The sequence below is a fragment of the Echiichthys vipera genome (genome assembly GCF_963691815.1).
Source record: "Echiichthys vipera genome assembly, chromosome: 13".
In the NCBI taxonomy this organism is placed as follows: domain Eukaryota; kingdom Metazoa; phylum Chordata; class Actinopteri; order Perciformes; family Trachinidae; genus Echiichthys; species Echiichthys vipera.
The window spans coordinates 22,502,756-22,524,852 of record NC_139838.1 but is presented as its reverse complement, the minus strand read 5'-3'; the positions used below and the strand labels follow the sequence as shown (position 1 = coordinate 22,524,852).

At 41.6% G+C, this 22,097-nt stretch overlaps 1 protein-coding gene across 2 annotated transcripts in view; it reads right to left on the bottom strand.

The window, feature by feature from the left end:
- Positions 1 to 22,097, bottom strand: part of ext1c (exostoses (multiple) 1c) — a 77,557-nt gene that overhangs the window by 10,389 nt on the left and 45,071 nt on the right. For both annotated transcript variants that reach the window (XM_083925673.1, XM_083925672.1), the window contains exons 3-4: positions 3,685 to 3,778; positions 143 to 250 (exon numbers count right to left, since the gene is read on the bottom strand). In XM_083925673.1, the coding sequence (XP_083781799.1) occupies positions 143 to 250; positions 3,685 to 3,778 (202 nt within the window). The remainder of the gene's footprint in view (positions 1 to 142; positions 251 to 3,684; positions 3,779 to 22,097) is intronic.

Genomic DNA, 22,097 nt, shown 5'->3' with positions numbered 1-22,097 from the left:
AAACAAGCCAAAAAAAAGAAGAAAGAAAGACTCACGTCCCTGCGGCCCATACCAACCTTAACCATTCAAGATCAACGCCTAACCTTAACCATCTCTCGACACTTTCACAAACCTTCGGTTACCATTGGGACACAATCCTTACCTGTAGTAGTAATCTCTCATCTCCCTCAATGACCGCCTGGTTCCACTGTATGACATCGGAGAAGGGCAGCTCCCAACCGTTACTCAGCAGCACTGGGATACACGCCGCCTGGACACGCACAAACGCACACGCACATGCACGCACACGCACACGCACACACACACGCACACACGCACACGAGAATTTAGAGAGACATTCATAGACCAACTGATAACATGAAGAGCACAGTTCGACTGGATTCCTCTCTTTGGCAGTAAACGACATAACATGGCTTACCACAGCTGCATGAATATAATACAATCTGTATGAGTTCAGTCCCATATGCTTGGCACTGTGATAGCTCAGACTAGGCAGACAATATGATTAATACCCTTGCATGTAAATGTATGTGCAGCTGAGTGTGTGTGTGTACGACCCCTATAGGTTTGCTGGAATAGGAAATAACTCCAATCTCTCCTTTTCCCAGGAAGCCCTGGAGGTTTGTTAAATACTGTCACTCATATACATGCAAGCACAGATGTGGCTGACAGGGCAGGCTCTTTGTGTGCTAATTAGGTACAAGCACTGTGGGGACATAAGCAGGGAAGGGGGTAAACTGAAGGAAGAAAAGTGACATATGAGAGGATGGGAGGAGAATAAGAAGGAACCGGTTGATCGGTGGAGGCATCATTCTTTATTAAAGCCGATTTTTGATGTTGCCTCATCCCCCCGTTCACCGACAGGTTTTTGATGTTGTTCCACTTTTTTTTTTTTTGCTCTCCTTTGGTCTTCACCTGCTCACTCTCGGTTTCTCTCTCTCCGTACTCCATTTCTCTCCACAGCACTCTCATTCCACCATGCTCTCTTACTCTTTCTAATCACTGTGGTCTGGAGTGTTGATAGGTCCAGGTGTTATTTTCTTCACTTTTTTTTCTAATTAAACCACAAGAGAACAGCAGCAGCAGTCTGGGGAGATCAAACACTCTCTCTGGCCCACCGGGGCTTCCAAGCTCCTGCATTTCATCCGAGAATAAACCCGCTGAAGGACACTCGAACAAGTAGGAGGTCGTGTGTGTATGTGTGTATGTGTGTGTGTGTGTGTGTATGTGTCAGAGTGAGCCGCAGGTTAGAATGAGGTCACATGAACACTCCCAAAGTGATAATCCAAGGTCTCTAAATTTGAAATGCAGCCCGAGGCCTGCCTGAGTCTTCTTCCCGAGAGATGAGGCACTCTGAGGGTGAGATTCAAACAGCTCAAGCCCTCCCTGCCTGGAGGTAGGGTAATATGAAAACCTGTGTGCTGCGTAGTTGTTTTTGGTTTGTTTGCATTGGGTGACAGGGAAGAGGGAATGATTGAGTAAATCTGTATGTGCAAATGTGTTTCTGTGTGCATATTGGAAAGCTGGCAGCGAGTTTCCTACCACACTGGTACTGGTAATTGCCAGTTCTTTTGTGGGCTTGGCTGGCACAAAAAAAACAAAAAAAAACATGAAAAATCCGATTCCTCTCCCTCGTATCCTCCAATGGAAAAGAGAGAGGGAGCAAAAGACTAAGATAGAGAAAGAGAGGACAAAGAAAGAAGACAAGAGGAGAAAGGGACCATGACTGCTGCCTGCTGCCAAGACAAGTGGGTTGTGTGTGTGTGTGGATTTGTCCATTCAGCGGAGGGGCAGGCTGCCACACCTACGGATGCTTCCGGACCATTCATCCGCGAACACACACACACACACACACACACACACACACACGCACAAACACACACGCACAAAAACGCGCGCGCACACACACAGGCACACACACACGCACACACACACGCACACACACACACAGAGCAGAGTGCCCAGGGAACATTGTAGCAGCCAGGGAGTTCAGTGTTCGGCGAATCTAAAAACAGCCACTACTTCTTCCTGCACTGGTGTAACACCATCAACTTGGGTGGCAGAGAGAGAGAGAACTACAACAGAAGGATTGGGTTTAAACTGTTTTCTCACTCCACTGACTTTGCGGTTTTCTTCGTTGTTTGTGCACTTTTTACTCATGGACTTGAATGAATCTGAATCTGATCTCAGTGTTTGTGTGTTTTATTGGACTAATTTTAGTTGAAAAGAACTAGCGAATAAAGCCTTGATGGTTAGATCTCTCAACACAACACAACGGTCTGGGGAAAACACTTGCAGATGTGGCCATTAAGGTGTCAATAACAAAAAGACTACATAAACCACGGCTCGGGAACATAAACATTCTGCATCCTGTGCACGTCCTTGTTGAACTGTATATGAGCTACATCTCATTGACGCAGAGCTGTTTCCTGGAAAAGTGTAATTTGGTCACTCTAACAGTGTTATCCAGAGGGAAATGCTGCAGCTAATGCTGTTGTGATGATTGCTGTGTTGGCATGTAGTATGTAGAGATTTCCGCTGTTTGTTTATGTGGGCCTCAGAGAAACTGGAGAGTCCTAAATTGCCCAGGCCAGATAAACAACACGGTTATACAAAGAACATAAATCAACGTTACTTGCCAGTATCGTGTTTCTATATTTGAAGCACGCAAGTGAAGGATTATACTCGTTAAAGCAGTACAGTATTAAAGGATATCAATTATTGTGTGTCGTCGCCCATAGAGGATGGGCTGGTCAGGGTTGTGCATCTTGAAGCTCCTGAAGAGAGTTTTATTTGATAACATTATTAAATAAAGACAAATCTGGAATCAGAATTTATATGTTGCGCTATTTCGGTGTTTAGAGCTGGTAATGTTTTCCCAGATCGTGTATGAATTACTCAAGGGTGGATCGAATGCTCAAAGAGGGAAATTTATATTTCCAGCGAGCCAGCGTTCGACTATCCGACGCATCAATGCTGTCCGTCCACACTGAATCCATTGAATATGCACAGAATGTGCGGAACAAGTTGTCAAATATGTTCCTGAAAACAGCTACATTTCCCATGCACCAACGGACTCCCAATGTGTTTAATAAAGAAGTAGGCAGAGCCGTCACCTTTCATGCCATCTCCCCGTTTCACTTTTTTCCCCCCCGTCAGAGCATTTTTATGATCTCAACATTTTCAACAGTCATTTCACCACAGCTAAACAAGAAAAGCTGGAGGGAATGTGTTTTTTGCTGGAGGTTGTTGCAAGAAACAGTCAGCTGTTACACAAACTCCCGGGCAGTTGGGTGGAAGTGCTTGTCTTTTGTTTTCAGCCCCTGTCGCGTGGCAGCGATAGAGTCAGGGAGGGATGTTTACTGTAATGTTACTCACACCCCAAAATGGACTGACAAAGTTATTTCAAAAGTGGAATCTGCTTCAACTTCTCCCTGCAGACCGCTGTGTGTGTTTTTGTTCTGGCCACCCACTGCGACCCGAACACATTTACACCAACAGTGGAAGCAGAGATGTTTGGGTTGATAACAATCCCATCGTTCATAGTAAGAAGCTGATTGAGGAAAAAGATTTTCAGGGCCATTAATGCTGCGGACTGCAGGTCAACAGCATGATCATATGGCTGACGAGGCTTCAATAACAATTTTTGCCAATAGTGTATATCACTTTGAATGATGTTTTTACCTGTAGTGACTCTAGGAAGCGAAAGGAGCCCAGGCGTCGACCTCGCGGCACCAAACAGAAGGTGGAGTTGTGGAGAAGCTCCTGGTAATCAAACCTAACAAAGAGAAAAAACAAAACAAAAACATTTATATATTTTTTAGTTAATTTTATATTAGCAGGGAAAACAGCAGAGCATATAAAAGGGCACAACTACAAAACTATTTTTAAACGTGCATACTCACCACAAAGAATACAGGACTTAATAATACAGCAAAATGATGCATACGTACATTTCCTGAGAGGCAAGAGAGTGGTTGTTGAAAGGACCTGCTAATAAATAATATTTTGATGATATACTTCTAAGGACTAAGAATTTATTCTGTATTTTATCCCCTGAAATATATATATATATATATATATATATATATATATATATATATATATATATATATATATATATATATACATATATGTGACAACAGTGCTTCAGACATAGAGGTTACAACATGGTTAAATGTCTCTATGTCTGGAGCACGTGTCAATGTCTTCTTGTTTTTTGTCAATGTCATTAATGTCGTCTATGTGTGTGTAAGCAGCCTACTCTTTTTACTTGCAACCAAATCTACCCTTGGGTACAATAAACGTTACCTTAAGGACACATTTTTCTTATATAATATATGATTTTGTTTAAAACTTAAAGAATAAACTAAGAATATTTACAGAAAACAGACCTTGAGCCATAGTTGTTGAATCTTCCGAGCATTATCGGAGATTACCGTAATGTATGAAACATATACTCCCAACAGTGCGAGATATGACCCAATCTGACAGTGTAGATTACTTTCTATTACAATTCTTGCCCATACTTTGTGAAATGAGTGTTTTTTAAAAACGATATATCATCAGGTGGTGTGCTCGAACCCACTCACATTAGAAATTCAAATCAAAAGAGAGTTTGGAGTTAAAAAAGAGGTGACTATAGGAATTGAAAAGAAGGAATTGGAGAAGTAAAAATGTACCAATGTCTACTGATATGGCAACAGTGGAAGAATGCAACAGGAAAAGCAACTACTGAAATGATTAAATGATAGCAAACACACCTCTTTTGACATATACAACATTTAAATTGATATATAAAAGTTTTTGCTCAATCCATAGGGACTTGTGAACTGAAGGGTTGTCAGTTCAAGTCCCTGTCCTGGGCACTGCAGAGCTTCCCTTAAGACAGGCACCACCCTTGAGAGGTGCTTTTCCACGGGGCAGCCCCCTTGCTGACATCTCTCCATTTAATGCAGGTACACAGGTCCTGTTGGTACATGTGTGTATTTCAGGCCTGTGTGTGTAATATGATGCAGAATGAAAATAAAAAAATACCCTAATAAAGGAATGCTGTCCTTCTTTCACTTTCACTACTACCGCAAAGTATTCTTCCCACGAAGGACAAGACACTGAAAACACTACGGGCAGTCTACAATATCAACAAACCAGAATGAAATAACAAAACTACTAGTGTACAGTGAGGCATTAACAAGTTCTCCAACATGATCAACCTTAACAGAAGAAGAATTCCTTTATTAGTCCTGCGAATTGGGAAATTCAATTTTCACTCTATTATTTTTCATTTTACACACACACAGGCCCGAAAAACACACACATGCACAGACAGGACCTATATACATGCAACCAATGGAGAGATGTTAGAACGAGGGGGCTGCCGGTGACTGGCGCCCCGAGCAGTTGGGGGTTCGGTGCCTTGCTCAACAGCACCTCGGCAGAGCCCAGGAGATGATCTGGCACCTCTCCAGCCACCAGTCCACGCTCCATTCATGGTCCACACAGGAACTCGAACCAGCAACCCTCCTGTTCCTAGCCCAGTCACCTATGGACTGAGCTACTAACGCCCAGAATATCATAAGTAGCCTCCGCTGATACAGTATCTCTCTGAATAATTCCTCTTCCTCATTTCTTTTTAAAACTGACCCTTCTGGTAATGTGGGTTGAATGCATTGGTATTTCAGTCCAGTTTAACATAGCCCTATAAATTACAGTTTTCTTTAAAGCATTGGTTTTTAGGTAAAGGTAATGCGAGGCATCCCTTGAGGCATGTCTGGTGTCACAAGTGAGTTGGATCTCATTAACCTCTTGTGTTGAAGCACTGGACCCGATTGCTGGCCAGTACTCGAGGTGGGATAGAACCAAAGACTGTGTTTTTTTCTGATGTGTTATCTCTGTTTAAACGTAGGCACAGCTTCTGATGATGAATGTTCCTCTACCCGTTCTGGCAACCGTATTATTAATGCGAGTTGACCATGATCATCTGTCACACATAAAATTAAACAGGGCTTTTGTGGCGTTCCATTTTTGATGTTTCGTTATAATGGCTTAGATTATGTGCAGTAATAAATCGTCCAAGACCCCCCCCCCCCACTCCCCCCACTCCGATGATACATTGGCACCACTACAGGTAGCTACTGTATGTTTGAAAATATATCCATCACTGAGCTCATAACCAAATACGTCCTTATCTCTGTTCTCTATTGATTTGTACTGTAGACAAGAAGGTTTGAACTGGTGCCACTACTCCCACAGATTGCTACCATACATCACCCGGGTGAGCGCCACCACTTCATGCTCATATTTCATACTCTGGCTATGAAAAAGAAGCCAAATGGAAACCTCTGCATCAATGCTTGCCTTCATTGGCTTAGTGGAACAGCAACGGACGGTTGGTGTAACGGTTACATGGTAAAGAACTGCACAGTGGAGTAAACAGACGGGGACACAAACAGGCTCTTATGGGAGAGTTCACTCCGCTCCTCCTCGTCTCATTACTCCACTACACCCCCTCCTTTAGTTCCTGTTCCTATCCTTCTCCCTCCTCTTCTTCCTCCTCAGCCCTCCCTCGTTTCTGCATCTAGCTCTCGGCTTATTTACATGCAGAAGGGACGCCAGAGTAAAATATGCCTGTCGTTAATCTTCGCACTCACTAAGTCATTTATTTAACCCTCCGTGAGTGACAAGACGCAGGCCTCTTTTTGCCCCCCGGATGAGAAAATTGGAGATTTCATTGCTGATGTTGGCATCAACTAACACTGCTACACCTCTGAATGGAGGTCGGTGTGTGAGTGTGTATTCAATATGAATGTGTCAAAACATGCCGAGCGGACACACGTGCGTACACAAACACTAGCATCGGTTTACTGAAAGGCAGCCTTGTTTGGTGTTCGTTCAGTTTTGCTCTGATATTCCCTCCACCTGTTGATAGAGCTTTAGCATCGCCACTGCTGTACATATACGTGTGTGCGTGGGCGTGTGATGGATCTGAATGCATCTGCAGCGGAATAAATCTCCAGCGTGGAGCGGTGATGTACATTTGAAACGAAACTCCGAGCCAAAATATCAGTCACGATGGTTTAAGAGATTTTACACCCTGTATTTCTGAGGGATTTTGTGTCCAAATCTTGTTCTGAGCTTGAGATTTGGGTAAACACAATCATTTAGCTATGCATGGGTAAATTAATTTGAAGATTGCATCTGTGAGGATGTACAACTCCTCTGTGTATTTGTGAGTTTGGGCCAAGGGAGTAAATAAATACCTAACAGAGTATGTGTTGCATTCAAAAGTAAATATATTTAATCTTCTGGAGTAAATACATTTTGCTTGGGCGTGTGGGGGGTGTTGGTGTTAGATTCCATTCATAATACCCTGGTTATGTGTATGTGTGCAAATGCTGTACATCTTCATGTGCGTGCTTGTATAGTTTCTAATGTGAGACACTGGGACATTTTTTATTGCAAATGTATTGAGACTGAGCTGGCTAGTGTGACCCACTTCTCTGTTTGTGCGTTCTGTCTCGCCAGCCAGTCTACCGGCTGCTGTTCTTTAATGAGGGAATGGACTTAAATACAGAGAACAAGTAAATCATTTAACAGCACTTTGTTTCCAACAACAAACGACCAGGCCTGCTGCGTCTTTCCTCCACTCTCCCCCCTCCTTTTCTTCTTGTCTTTGAGTATGTATGCGTTTGTATTGTCTGTCATATTAACATAAAAAGTTGCAGTGTAGGTCTCTGTATGCACATGTCCTGGATTATTACACTTTGCCAAATGACAATGACCAGTGATTGGTTTGAAGTCTAGAAAAAATAATTACTAACTGATGATTTTCAATTGTTATTTTTCATGTTCCAGTCTCTTATTATTTAAAAATGTTTTTTTTTTTGTTATTTGATAGTAAACAAAACATTTTCAACTTTATAAATTATTCTAAAGAAGTGACCTTGACAAGCAAATTTATTTATTTTTTAAAAATAATTTTTTTGGCAGTTTTCAAGCCTTTTATTATAAAGGGCAGACAGGAAATGGGGTGAGAGAGAGAGGGGGAGACATGCAGCAAAGGGCCGCAGGTCAGAGTCAAACCCGCAGTCGCTGCAACAAGGACCTTCAGCCTCATTGCATTGGGCGGCTGCCCTAACCACTGTGCCACCGGCGACCCCTCTGCAGGCACATTTGAGTCCCTTAAAATGCTTCTTCAGCTTATCATACAGGCAAGAAAAATCGGAGCATTTGCATTGAATAAGTGAGTCAGTGTGTCTGTGATTGGGGGTTGGCTCGTAGGTAAACCCAGCTAAAGAACAATGACTCACTGTGTATTCATGTGTATGTGATTGCATGCATGTCTTTTCATATTGTGCATGACAAGGAATGCACCGCACTAGACTCCCTGCATGTTAATGTGGGACAGCATGCATATGCATATGCATAATATACATAGTATATGTACTGTAATGTACATGAATGGGCCTGCACTTACACTACTGTATAATGAAGTGGGGTGTAAATGAATTCTGGATGGCAGTTTGCATGATTGTTATCTGGAAGCCCTCATTCTGAATGCGCTCGGATTTGCTGTGTTTGGATGTGGATTACATTACAAAACAGATTACCTACTAGATTATTGTTGTGTCAAAGTGCATATTTAAATGAATACAGAGGATTTATGTACGTAAGCTCATAAATAAGAATGCAATATATTGTATACTGTGCAACTGAGGATTATCTATGCTATTGATTAATCTGTTGGTATATGGAAAATAGTGAAAATGTCACAATTTCCAAGAGATCAAAGGAACATCTTTAAATCGGATGTTTGTGTTTGACCAGTAGTCCAAAACCCAACTGTACCATGATACAAAAAGCACCAAATCCTTACATTTAAAGCTGCTATAATCAATATTGTATGTTATTGAATGGCTGTGTTTGTGGAAAGGGTCCTTCTTTGTGATGAACCTATGGACTCTGCAGTTCCCCTCAGCACTATGGAGCTTTTTAGAGTCTTTCAGCTGCAATCTGTAACTTTAATGTTTTGATTCACTCTCATCAGTATTGCATCCAGGCGCAGCAGGCAGCTGTTTTCAGAGAAAGAGCTCTAAAATCCACTGTACACTATTGGCTCAGCACCGAACACGACTCCTGATGAATGCTAATGTTGCGCTGTGCCAGCTGCATGTGTCAATAATCAACTGTTTGATGACAAGTTCACCGTATCAAATATGCATCTGTTGTGTTTACAGCTGGTTTATGTTGCCTCCAAGTGGCCAACAAAAAAATCAGTCAAAGGTGAAGTTAGTATCTTTTTTTTGACGGATGGTCTCTGAAAAGGTAATGTATCTCTACCTCACTAGGTCTGCTCCTCATGACATCTGCTAGATCCACTGCACCTGCCCGCCAACCACTTAGAGCTGAGGAGTCTCTGGCACAGCGTCAATGAGTGCTCATGATCGAATATGGATCAATATTCTGTTACTGTAATGCCCATTTCTTGCATAAAGGGTTTTCAGAAACATATTTTAGTGTACCACTTAGCTGCAAAATGAGAAAGTCGGTTGGTTTGGCTCGACTTGATCAGAAACATTCTCATTTTACAACTAAATGGACAGTTTCCCTAAATAGAAAAAACATGTTTTTCATATAAAGACTTTTAATGCAGGTTTAAAAAGACATCTTGTCTTAATAAGAGAGATCAACGATTATTTGATTCCCAACCAGCTATTCTATCAATCGACTCTGCACTAATTTAATTATGTTTGGGCATGCGTACTGTACAGTCTGCAGAAACATGGTGCACTTACTGTTTTGACTCTAGGTGTTGTCTGAATACACTTTAATCTCATTTGTATGCTCTTGATTGCACTTTGAGTGTATTTCTTAAATGAAATATTCTTATTGTGCGTACACATATATCGGTAGAAGTCAGCATTGCTCTTTGCGTGTTTGTCCATGCCCACACACACTCCCTCCCACCGTTTTCCAATCCCCCCGGGTCCCCCAGGAGGACAGATATAGTTAAATATTAAACAGCCAATATGGAGCCAATCTATGTAGAAGGAAAGGAGATGTTTGTGTTGTAGCTGGGAGACACACCCACACATAGATTTGATGTCTTCACATTGCTATCCTTTTCCGTATTTATGTCTCAGATAGCCTCATACAGAGACATAAATAGAGACACAGGCCACGGAGTTTCTCACACCCACCCAGTGTCGCACGCACGCTCACACGCACACGCACACGCACACACACACACACACGCACACACGCTCACACGCACACGCACGCGCACACGCACACACACACAAACTGCACAGCAGGCTCTCTCTCTCTTCATGTCAAAGCATTGGGCTCAGTGGGATACTACTATCATCAAAACTGTGTTTACTAAGATTGCACCATTCGGAGTCTGCTCATGTGTGTGTGCCTTTTGTACTGTCTGATAAACAAATCTGCTTCTCCTCGACCCTATCATCTCCCAAGACCTTCCTCACACTCATCATCTTCACCCCTGACTTGTTTCTCCGTTACATTTCTTCTCACCCTCCATTTTGTATTTATGTTTGGTTCTTATTTCTCCTATAAACTAAACTTCTCTTCACTCAGCAGTTCCCTCTTGCCTTTCTCTCCACGCAGTCTTCATGTATACTAAACACAGATCATTCAATGAATATTGACTGAGTGAGAGCAGGGAGATGAGGGATGGAGGGGAAGCAGGAGGGAGGTGGGGGGGATGCTCCTTGATTGACAGCAGCTTCTGGTCAGTTGATCTTCGCACTGCTTCCTGTAAAGGTCAGGTGTCAATAGTGTGTGTGCGCTCCAGTATTTGTGTGTGTGCGTGTGTGTGTGTGTGTGTGTTCCTGTTCGTGAGCACAAGTGTGCGGTTTTACCGAGGTTATGGATTAGCCGCCACAGCGCTAACGTGCCACTGTCAATACTTTTCATTCTCATGTGCGCCTCATCAAGCACAACAAGACCTGAATGACAGAAGCGACTGTCTTGGTAATGTCAGCAGCAGCACACATACGTTCATACATGTGTAATCACGGACATAGCAATGAGCTTCACCAACAACCGTCACTGTCACTCTACAATGAAATTAAATTGTATGTATTGTAAAATTTTTCATTTTCAGCTTTTAAAATGCACACATTAAGAATAAGAAGGAAAAATGGCAATGAAGTAATTGATATTGTACCAGATATAGGCCTCAAAACCTTTGGTTCAAACATACTGTATAAGAATATTACACCTGGTGTGGCCTCGTATGCAAGATGCAGTATAGTATATGGTATACTATGAAAGCAACCCCCTCATTTTAATTCTGGCCAGGGACCTTTGCTGCGTGTCATTCCCCCTCCTTCTTATATTAAAAAGCTTTTGGCTGAAATCACACCAGCATTAATACATTAATACAAAAACAAATCAGAAGGGAAGCAAGTCGTCTCTCAGTCATCCATTGCCATTTCCGCCCATCCCTATCCTTCTCTGCTGCAACTCTAATCAATTCCTGCATACTACTGAAATATGATATATATTCTCTAATGTCCAACTGGCTCCAAGTGGCAGCTCAAATCCAATTCAAGGCACTGGTACTTGCCTACTGTGCTGCGAATGGCAAACCGTACACCCCAGCCCGGCCACTATGCTCTGCTACTGCCAAACAGCTTGCTACTCCCTCACTGCGAGGGGGGTCCAGCTACTGCAGCATATTTTTGAATTATGTAAAAGCTTTTCAGCCAGTAATTACACACTAGACAAAGATTAATAGGAAAATATCCTAATGCTAACTGCTTCATGCAAACCTGATTACTAGTTTATGGAATGATGGCGCGCATGGGCTACTTAACTCCACTTCCTTTTTTTATTTCTACATTACTGGTATTTGACTGATGCTATTATCCAGAGCAGATTACAGTGAGTTAGTTATATGACACTGTATGCCCACTATATATGTGCACATAATGTGGCCTAGTGTTTCACCTCGGCTATAAAATAAAAGAGCTGTACTGTATATGAACTGATTGCATGACCGCAGCTGCCAGTGCACTGTTTCACCGGACAAACAGTGGAAGGGTGTCAGGATGTGTGACATAGAGTAAGATGGACGGAAGATATATTTGAGAGAATTGGCAGAAAAAGGAGAAGAGAAATACATAGAGGGAGTGAAATATGTATGTGGCCAGCTGCTGCAGCCTGTGGGACTCAGGAGGAGAGGATGGTTGGAGGAGAGACAGTCATAAAACTACAGCTCTGTCTGCGGGCAATGGGTCAGGTGCTAGGCTGCAACCTACACTAAACATGCCATCAGATGGATAAAGGAGCACTTGGAGGTGGGGGTGGGGCAACATAAACATTATAAAACAGTATTTGGACAATATAGCACAAATTGTTGAGATAACAGAGCATGGAAAGATAGAAAAAAGAGACGGAGTTAAAGGCAGGAGGCTAGACAGAGAGTTCAGGTTTCAGTGAGGAGAGGAACGAAGTCTTCTAGCATCAACTTACATTAAACAGAGAGAGAGAGAGGAAAAGTGAAAGAGGGAGAGTATGAAGGATGTCTTGGTGATGTCACACAGAAGCAACGGCGCCCATAATCTTCACTTTTTCTCCTCCTCATCATCCCTTGTCTTCATTTCAGTAATCTCCATGTCAAGGGAGAAATGGATCGGTGTGCATGTATGACTGAGACGAGTCAACAGGGGAGAGAGAAGGTGTGTCCAGATGTTAAATCCTGTGCTTCAGCTGTTATAACTGACACACACACACACACACACACACACACACACACACACACACACACACACACACACACACACACACACACACACACACACACACACACACACACACACACACACACACACACACACACACACACACACACACACACACACACACACACACACACACACACACACACACACACACACAGAGTTAAGCCCCAGCCTCATCGACTGTTTTAATAGCAGATGGACAGATAAGCCATCTCCTTCAATCACTCTTCCATCTTATTCATCTTCTTTTCTCTCACTCGCTTCCTCCCTGTTTCCTATTTCTCATTTTTCCAGCCCTTTGGTGGCAATGATGCAAATGATGAAATAACATCTGAATCGGGGGGGGAAATACTGCACGTGCAAAAAAAGAAAAGTTAACTGAGAAAGATCAATGTGGACAGAGAGCTGCAGCATGTATTTGCAGGAGCCAGCATGAAATGATACACTTGAATTGAATCCCGGTGCCCCTGAACTGGTAAATGTGATTTATGTTTAGCAAGAAAGAAAGAAAGAAAGTTATTCTGCTCACAGATCCAGCAGAGATTTGTGAGACCAGATAAGCAGAAGACACTGCAGACATTTCAGTTGGATTGCACTGCATTCATAGTGCATTAAGCTACATATTAATGGTCCTTTTATTTTTTATGATTAGGTTTTAACTTCTTGTGTGTTGCAATGGAGATCCAAGCAAAATGTATTTCAGTCAGTATTCTATCCTGTCAGTGCAATCTCCACATTTTATTCAATTTTGTGTCTCAACCCTTCTTCTCTCTGTCTCTCGAGCCCATGCTCCTAAAAAATTACATCCCCATACAATATAAGTGTATTCTCAATATGCATTTGTACGATACAGAGAAGGTCGGGGTGGATGTTGTTATTTAACAAGTGTACTTACACAAAGGCTTTTGTGTGTCGGTAGGAGGCGTGAAGCTGTGGAATATGCTGGATATCCAGCTCAAGCAATGCCAAAGCATCCACAAATTACTATACAAACGCTTTATTTGGTCTCAATATGTATAAGGAGGGTGATCTTAAATCAATAATTGTCTTCATTACCATCTTGGACTTCATATGTTTTGCTTTTTTTGTTTGTTATTTGTTTATCAACATCTTGCTTTGCTAAACGCCATTATGATCGAATAGTTACTTCAAGTGGATCAGCTACCTTAACATTATGTAAGGTGTTGTTGTTTTTTGTGTGTGTGTTTTTGTTTATTTACATTTATTTGCATAAATGGGGTATACATAAGATTTGTTTCTTCTTCCCACTCCTTTTCAGGCACAAACTGCATTCAAATGTTGCCGGGGTTTTGTTTTTGTGCACATGCTGTTAATAAATGCTGCCTGAAATAAATGATTATGAAATAAAATTAAATGAAATATGTAGCAGACTGTACTCTGGGAGGAAAAACGGCTCCTTAAAAACCTAACCGAGAAGGCAGTTTAGTTGAATGGGGACGTAATTCTGAAGGGGACAGGGTCTCTCGCACCTACAGCCAAGCCCTGACCCAGACACACACCTGGGCTCAACAGCAGTGTTATTAGTCATCACCAGGCGTGTGGGCTAAGGTCTGCCAGCCTTCTCAGACAGTGCAGTTATGTCTGATGTCTTTAGTGCAGCCGGCCTCGTAGCATCAAAAGCCACCATTCCTCTGTGTCTCTTTGCTATCCGGCAGCAGACTCGCTAATGGATTTTCTGCCATGCAGCTTTGTCTTCCTCAGTTATCAAGAGTCATTACTGTTGAAGGCTCGAGTGCTGGGCTAAAAAGGAGTGATTTTTGCCCCCCTTTGCATTTAGATGCCTTTGTTTCGCCTTTCTGACAAGGCATTGTTTCCTCCTCTTTGTTGATAATAATGAATCTGTACTTATTTTCCTTTTCTAACCTGTCTTGACATCCTTATCTGCAGGTTTTTTTTTAACCCTTTTCCCTTAAGACATGTTAAAAATGTTGTATAACCTAATTCAAAACATAATTACTAATTAATGATGGAAAAACAAACACGATGTCATTAGTCGGACATGCAATTAGCACTCGGTTAGTGGCTTTTAACAGGCAGACAGGATTATGTTAATGCAGCAACCTCTCTCTGTTAAAAGTGTAATTTTCTCTGGCGTCAACTCAAATCCACCCTTTTAAATTAGCACTAATACATTAACACCCTCGACAGCATAAATAGCAGCAGAAACTGCCATCGCACACCTGCTATCAGAGTTGAGACTCTACGTATGACAGTGTTAGACTCATGGTCTATTTTTATTTATTCTTTAATGAGATATTTCTTGATGTAAATCATTTATGTTTTAAACCGAAGAAAATCCTACATAGTTTCTTGTTGCTGCCCGAAAAAACATCTTGTTTCTAAAAGATCCTTTTCATGTTATAATAAGATTTTCCTGCGTTGAGACATTCTTCTCAATGAATTCAATTTAGGGTTGTCTTATTTTAACTCCTAGAGTTTATTCTATATCTTGAATTGCCTTGTTGGTGAGTGGTGCTATAAAAATAAACATATTGTTCGAAACTTACCAAGGTATTCTGTTTTAACAAGGGCATTTTCCTGTTATATCACTTATATGTTATATCGCAAAATCTCATTATTATAAAACAATTGTGTTGTTAAAACAAATTATACACTTCTATATTGTACAACATTAAACATTGATGAAGTAGAAAGTTTAGCATTTTGCCATATAGAAACAGTATTTGTATATTTCTTAGATATACTGTATATACTGTTTTAAGTATAGTTTTGTTGTCGATGTTGAAATCCATTTAGTTTAAAAACATCACAGCCCTGGTTACTGTCAGACATTACTTTGCTTTTAGGGGTCAAATGCAAAAAAAAAGAAGATCGGAAAGCTATAATCTAAAAGAACTAGAAAATCAATTGGTCCTGTAATTTAAAAGCAACTGACCTACTGCAAATGTTACACATGCATTCACGTACATGCAGATTTCTGTGGCTGCATTCCTGCCCCCCTGCCGTTTTTTCCCCCTGTTGACATTATAGAGGTCCTGAACCCTGCTAGACAAACCACATATCCAGTCCATCCCTTTTATATCCTATCTGTTGTTGGTTCTGGACTCAGTGCTCTGCTGCACACACGCTCATCATGTACACAAATACACTGACCGCCAGGCACCCTGTCATTACACACAATCCCTCCTCTGCTGAGTGTGTTCCTGTGTGTGTGTGTGTGTGTGTGTGAGCAGGTTTCTTTTAATAACACTCTCCATGCGTACTTACTTCACTCTCTGTCTCTTTGTCTTTATCTGTTTCTTTCCCCTCAGTCTCTCGTTAATTACACAGAGACGGGAGGACTAAGCTCTCTAATCTGAACGGATACGACCCCACCACCAGCTGATCCCTTAACACTGTTACTTATACCTCGATCCAGCTCTCACAAACATGCACACACACACACACAAACCAAACAACAATATGCATGTATATATAAAAAATAAATGAAAGCGGGATTTGTATCTGACAAAATGAGGCGCAGAAAGAGTGAAGGCGGTGAGCCAGATTCCCAGTGTGTGTTTCCGTCAAAGGCCTGTGACTGACTCTGAATTCAAGGTTGATATAAATGTTTCAGAGACTTTCTCCATATTCTGCTATTTTTCCTTGAGAAATAAAGAGGCAATATGCTATTATTTCAGAGACTCAAAAGGCTTTTTTTGTGTGTCCTGCATCAATTTAATAATAAAACTGTGGTTTTATGTAGATTAAAGCTACATTAAATACTGCATTTTAAGTAATTCCAGCTAGGCTTATCAAAGTGCTTTTCACTAAATCTATTTAATGTAGCTTTATTTTAAACATAAATCCACATTTTTCATGTTTGGCTAAAAGTGATTAAATAAAAAGCAATACAAAAAAGTGCAGTTTTCTTTTTTTAAACCAAAAAGCCTCTAAAAAATGAGTCCAAAAAGACTGCAGATTAAATCATGTGAGCACAGATTCACTCATACAGTATTCCTTGGGCATTAACAGAGTGGCCGGCTACATAGAGTAGCCAAAAGGGTGTGACATACTTCATCATGTGGGGTTGTTAGTTAAATATAGAAATGGGAGCACAGCTGTCTGTCCATTAGGCTAAAAGCACAGCAGCACAGGAACACGGCCATGAAGTCAGTGGCCTCTCTATGACAAGACGGAGATGAGGAGGAGAAAAGCGGGAAACGTACTGTCACTTGTTGTTTTGGCCAGTTAGTAAATCTTATTTTGACGTTAACCGAGACACTAGCCTTAACTGACTTAATGTGACGCAGTGCAAAAAAAAGAAAAAAAAATACAAAAACAGTCTGGAGCATTCATGCAACTGCCTCAGGGCCCCAGATCCCCGAGGCCCCAAAAGCACACTGCATGTCAACAGATTCTTGGTCATTTGATTAATTGCAAATTACTTTAAGCCTTAGTTCATATTATGAAGAGGGAAATACAGGACTAGTTCAACATTTTGGGCTTATTTTCTTTCTTGCCAAGAGTTGGATGAGAAGATTTATACCCCTGACCATGTCTTTACAGAGAAGATGAAGCGACAGCCAGCAGGTTAGCTGGACTAACTCAAACGAGCTATAATGTGTTAATTAGTGAGCTTCAGAGGTGCTGGCAGGTGGACAGAGCCCTTTTTTCAACATAAGCTAACAGGCTATCAGCTGTAGCTTTTAACAGACAGCTATGATAGCGGTAAAAAAACAAAACAAACAATAAGTTGATGCTCGCTTATTTCCGTTTGTGAGTCCTGCTATTGTGAGTTGAGAAGGCTTTTTGTGAACGCCGTGCACGAGGCAATCAGAATTATAGATATGTGAGTCAGTATCATGAAAGAAGACAAAATAAGGGAAATTGATTGCGCTATGATCGATAAATGACAAATAAACGTTCTGGTTGGAATTATCTCATCACTCTGGCAGATTTTTTCCCCCGTTTATTACAAGAATATAAGACTGTTTGACAGTAGACAAAATGATGAAAGTGCATTCTACATGCCTTTGATGAGGAATATCAATGGAGCAAGAGGTAAATCAGGACACGCAGAAACAGAGAGAGGAAGCAAAAGTATATAGAGAAAGTGTACTTTGTGCAGGAGAGGATGGAAAGAAAGAACTAAAAGGCTCACTGTCTTTCTGTTTGCCCGCCTCCCCCGGCGTGCAGTAGGTGTCTAGTGCAAGTCTAGCGTGACTGATCTGAAATCAGGTTTTCTGCCTATAAATATAGAGCCGAGCAAGGCAAGTACTCTTCCACTTCCCCTGTTTTTCACACTGCGCGAGTGCGTAGGCCATAACCCTGCTTTCATTTTCCATTACAGCCTGATACTTTATCCAATATGCCCATCGCAGAGGGAGGGGGGGAGCACGGATGACGGAGGATCTCAGAAAACACTGAAAATGAGAGTCTTTCATTACGGTGCTTCATAAGTAATGATGCTGAGAAGGATGGATACGACAGGGAGGGAGGGAAAGAGAGATAGACGTAAGCTGAAAGCAGGAGCAGCGAACACGCGCCAAGACGGTCTTTTGGGTGAGACGGGAAAGGAATTATTTATAGTGAATTTACACATCAATGACAGTTTTCTCCCTCTTTAGATTTCTCTGCTGCATGCTGAAAAAAATGTTGGGTGTTGGGATTTTAGGGGAACGCTGCATTTGTGAGCCCACATATGTGTGTATGTATGTTAGAGAGGCAGACAAATGTGTGTTCATGTGTGTGCCTTTAATTGTTTAACCACAGCTAAATGCCAACAAATGTTTTGTTTATTTCCTAGCTGCCTGAAAATTGCCAGAATTTTGTCCTCGTGATGAGACGAGCCAACTGGCAGCTCACCGGGTAGTCTATTAACAACAAAACACACAGACAATCGGACACACACAGAAGCAGACAAATCCAATGGACTGCACAACTGTCATGCTGGACCGCCTATGGGCCTTTAAGCCAAACAGACAACAACAGATATTACATCAGTGACAATGGGACAGCTTTTGCGAACACGTTGTCAGACACACTGTCATTAAAGCTATTTTAGCTCTGAACAAATACTACCACAGATAGACAAGCAGCTGCACTAATAGAAGAGGTTGAAACGCCCATACACAGGTGGTGCTACAATAGGTACGGCTGTCATGTGGCGGCTCCTTTTGAAGTCAAATGAGAGGGAAAGTCGGAGAGAGTTTGCAGAGACTGTAGGATCATTAGTGTGTGTGGCCATTAGTCATATATATATATATAAAACCCTCCTTTCATGTCCTCACAAAGCCCCAAATAGCTCTTTTGTTAACATAAAGGTCGTGACACTGTATGCTCCCTTCCCTAAAGTACAAATGTAATGTTATAACAATGAACTCCCCCAATAAAGTTTCCAGACTCAGGTTAAACACTAGGCCTACTTATTTAATACTTTAATGAACATTATGTCATAAGAGATGAACTGCCACCGTGCAAACACCGAGAATGAATCTCATTTTGGGACTCAAACGGCACTGACCTTAGGTTTTATGACGAAACATAAAACAGTGGACGGCTGCTTGCTTTATGAAGCCATGTCTAAATAGAGCCGCTATTCATAAAGTGTGCCTATTTATCATAAACCTTCACGGTCAAATGAGTGGGGTTGAGTTTTCCAACCGGCTTGGCTTAACTTATGATTGAATGTCGCTGCTAGGTGACCCATCAAGAAGCTTTTTCTCCCACAGAAAGCAAAGCGTTTTGTTTGGGAACTTATCTGCGGACTATAAATGTGATAAACTGCGATTAAACTGTAAAAAAAAAAAAAACACGCCTAAAGCTGCTCTAATCAATGTGTTCATATGAATGAAGAATGGATCATTTGACTATGTGTAATGTGATGAAGCCACAGAGAATTATCATCCAACTCTTTCATTTGCCTCAGCTCTATGGAGCGTAAGAGCATCTTTCAACTCATTGTTTTGATTTCATGGCCTGTAACTGTACAGTTGATTTCACTCTCACCACTCTCTTCAGCCCCGGTAAACCCATTATATGCTACCTACACGGCACCAAATGGCACATAGGCAAAGCTAGCTAGAAGTTGATGAATTTTAAAGCTAAAAAAACGGATGCTTGTTGAGGACAAGTTTAACTAAAAGGAGGGTGAATATTGGACTTTAGAACCATCAACCTGACTATTCAGCAGACTATACTGACTATCAAACTTGGTGGAGGCATGTAGCAAGGGTCAAGAGCCCATTCGATTTCGGAGCAGATCTGAATCATTTCCGAATACACACATTTTTTTCTCACTTTGATTAAGAGCAACATAGGGCATTTGTGCTGCATTTATGTGGTGTTGGGATAATCGGAAAAAAATATGTCCTCAACTGGGGAAAATTCAAGCTACAATAACAATATGAGACATTTTAAAGATATTTCTCATTAAAGCAAGTTTGATATGTTTGTTTGTACATACTGTATGAAGGATGGGATGGTAACATCACTACGCGCCTCTTTCATATTCATCCTCTGTTACGTCTGCTCGCAAAACACCAAAATGAAACATATGCACTGTAATTGCATGATATTAACCCAGATTGTTGTTGGGGGATTGTTATGCACTGTTGAGAGGGGCTACAAAAGATCGTTGAGGAAAAATCTCTGCTGAGACTCCCCGGTGTGAATATAATCTGTCTCAGACATATTTCATCCTCTATTTATAGTCACGCGGTTTAGGAGGTTTTGCATATTTCACAGAGCTGCATCCTGCACCCAAAACTATCAGAAAACTCTGAGTCACGATCAAGCCTGACACCGATCTGACGATGTGGCCTATAATTACTAATCAATCCATCCGACCGATGCATAAGCGTGAAGTTTGGATATAAAAGCAGAAAATAACAACACAATCTGTAACTTCTCCAGGATGGTGAAAACTTTAAATTACCTTCTCCAGCTTAAATGGATATTAAAGCCACACAAGGAACACATTTCTGTGGAAATAAAGCACAAATCTCACAATTTTCTGCTTGACACCTTCCACCTGTGAATGATATTTGCTAGATACACACTGCCCTTATTTTAGAGAGGGTTTAGAGGATATTGGAGCATGTGGTGACCCTTTCACCTGTGAAGGATATTGAATGGACAAAAGACAGTCTAAGGCGGGCCGACTGCAGACGTGTGCAGACAAGTGGAGCAGAGAGGAGAGGACCAACAACAGTGAGACAGACAGTGTGGGATGGGCAGGGAACAGATGTGTTCCTTTGTAAGGGTCATAAACATGACTCATTCAACTCTGAAGATGGCTGAAGGGCACAGACTACTGTAGAGAAAAGTGTGAAAACAGGAGATATAGGGGGAAACCACAGAGGGGGACGGCGAATGCAAAAGACAAATATAACGCTGTGTGATAAAGAAGGCGAGTGAACAAGACAGAAGTGGAAGAATTAAGAGAGCAGGGAGGGAAGAAGAAAGAGCGGTGTGGAGACTAAATGGTCTGTTTTCAGCAGCAAATGTGCTCGCGGTGAAATCCATCACTGGAGGTACGGCTGGCAGCTCATCTACACTGCAGCCTTTGTTTTATGGCGTTGACACCGCCACCGCTGCTGTGTTTTCATCAGTCAGGGCCTTGACACCACCCTGGGGAGTCGCACATGAACAGGCAAATGTGTGGGCGCGGAGATTGGTGCATCTGCATATCTGCGCATGTGTATATGTGCGCGAGCTTGCACTTGTTTGACTCTACCTGTATGTCCCGCTGTAGTGAGTGATGCAGTGTTTTGGAATCTGACAGATTAGTGAGCTAGACGCTACGGTGAAGGAAAAAAACAAGTCGCAGCAGCATTGTCGGCCCCTGATTAAATCCTTAAAATACTCAAGTAATCTACATAAGAACCTCAGTGTGAGGCGACCGAGAATATTTTTTTCTACTCTCTAATGTTGTGGATTATATTTTTCTTTGTGGTGCAGCTCTGCAGCTCCTAGCAGTTTGTATTTCAAACACTAATTCTTCATGCTCTAAGGACAGCAGCAATATTTCCCAAAGAAACTCCCATGGGTGTTTATTTAGACCACAAATACAAGCGGATGCACTGCAAAACTGCAGAGTTACAGCTTTGAAGAAAAGTCCTCTCTATGAACGTGTATAAAGACCAAATGTGACATCTTTGAACTCACAACAGTGACGATAACTTGTGCTGCCAGAAAACAATATCCTTCATATTTTTTTTTAATGTACCTGATATAAAGGCATGACTTGGTTACAAGACTAAAAGCTACATATCAGTGCTCCACTCTCTTTTACTGGGCCACAAACTCTCCAACGAGCAGAATGAAGCAGAAACATCAAGTATATTGTAGATCCAATTCCTG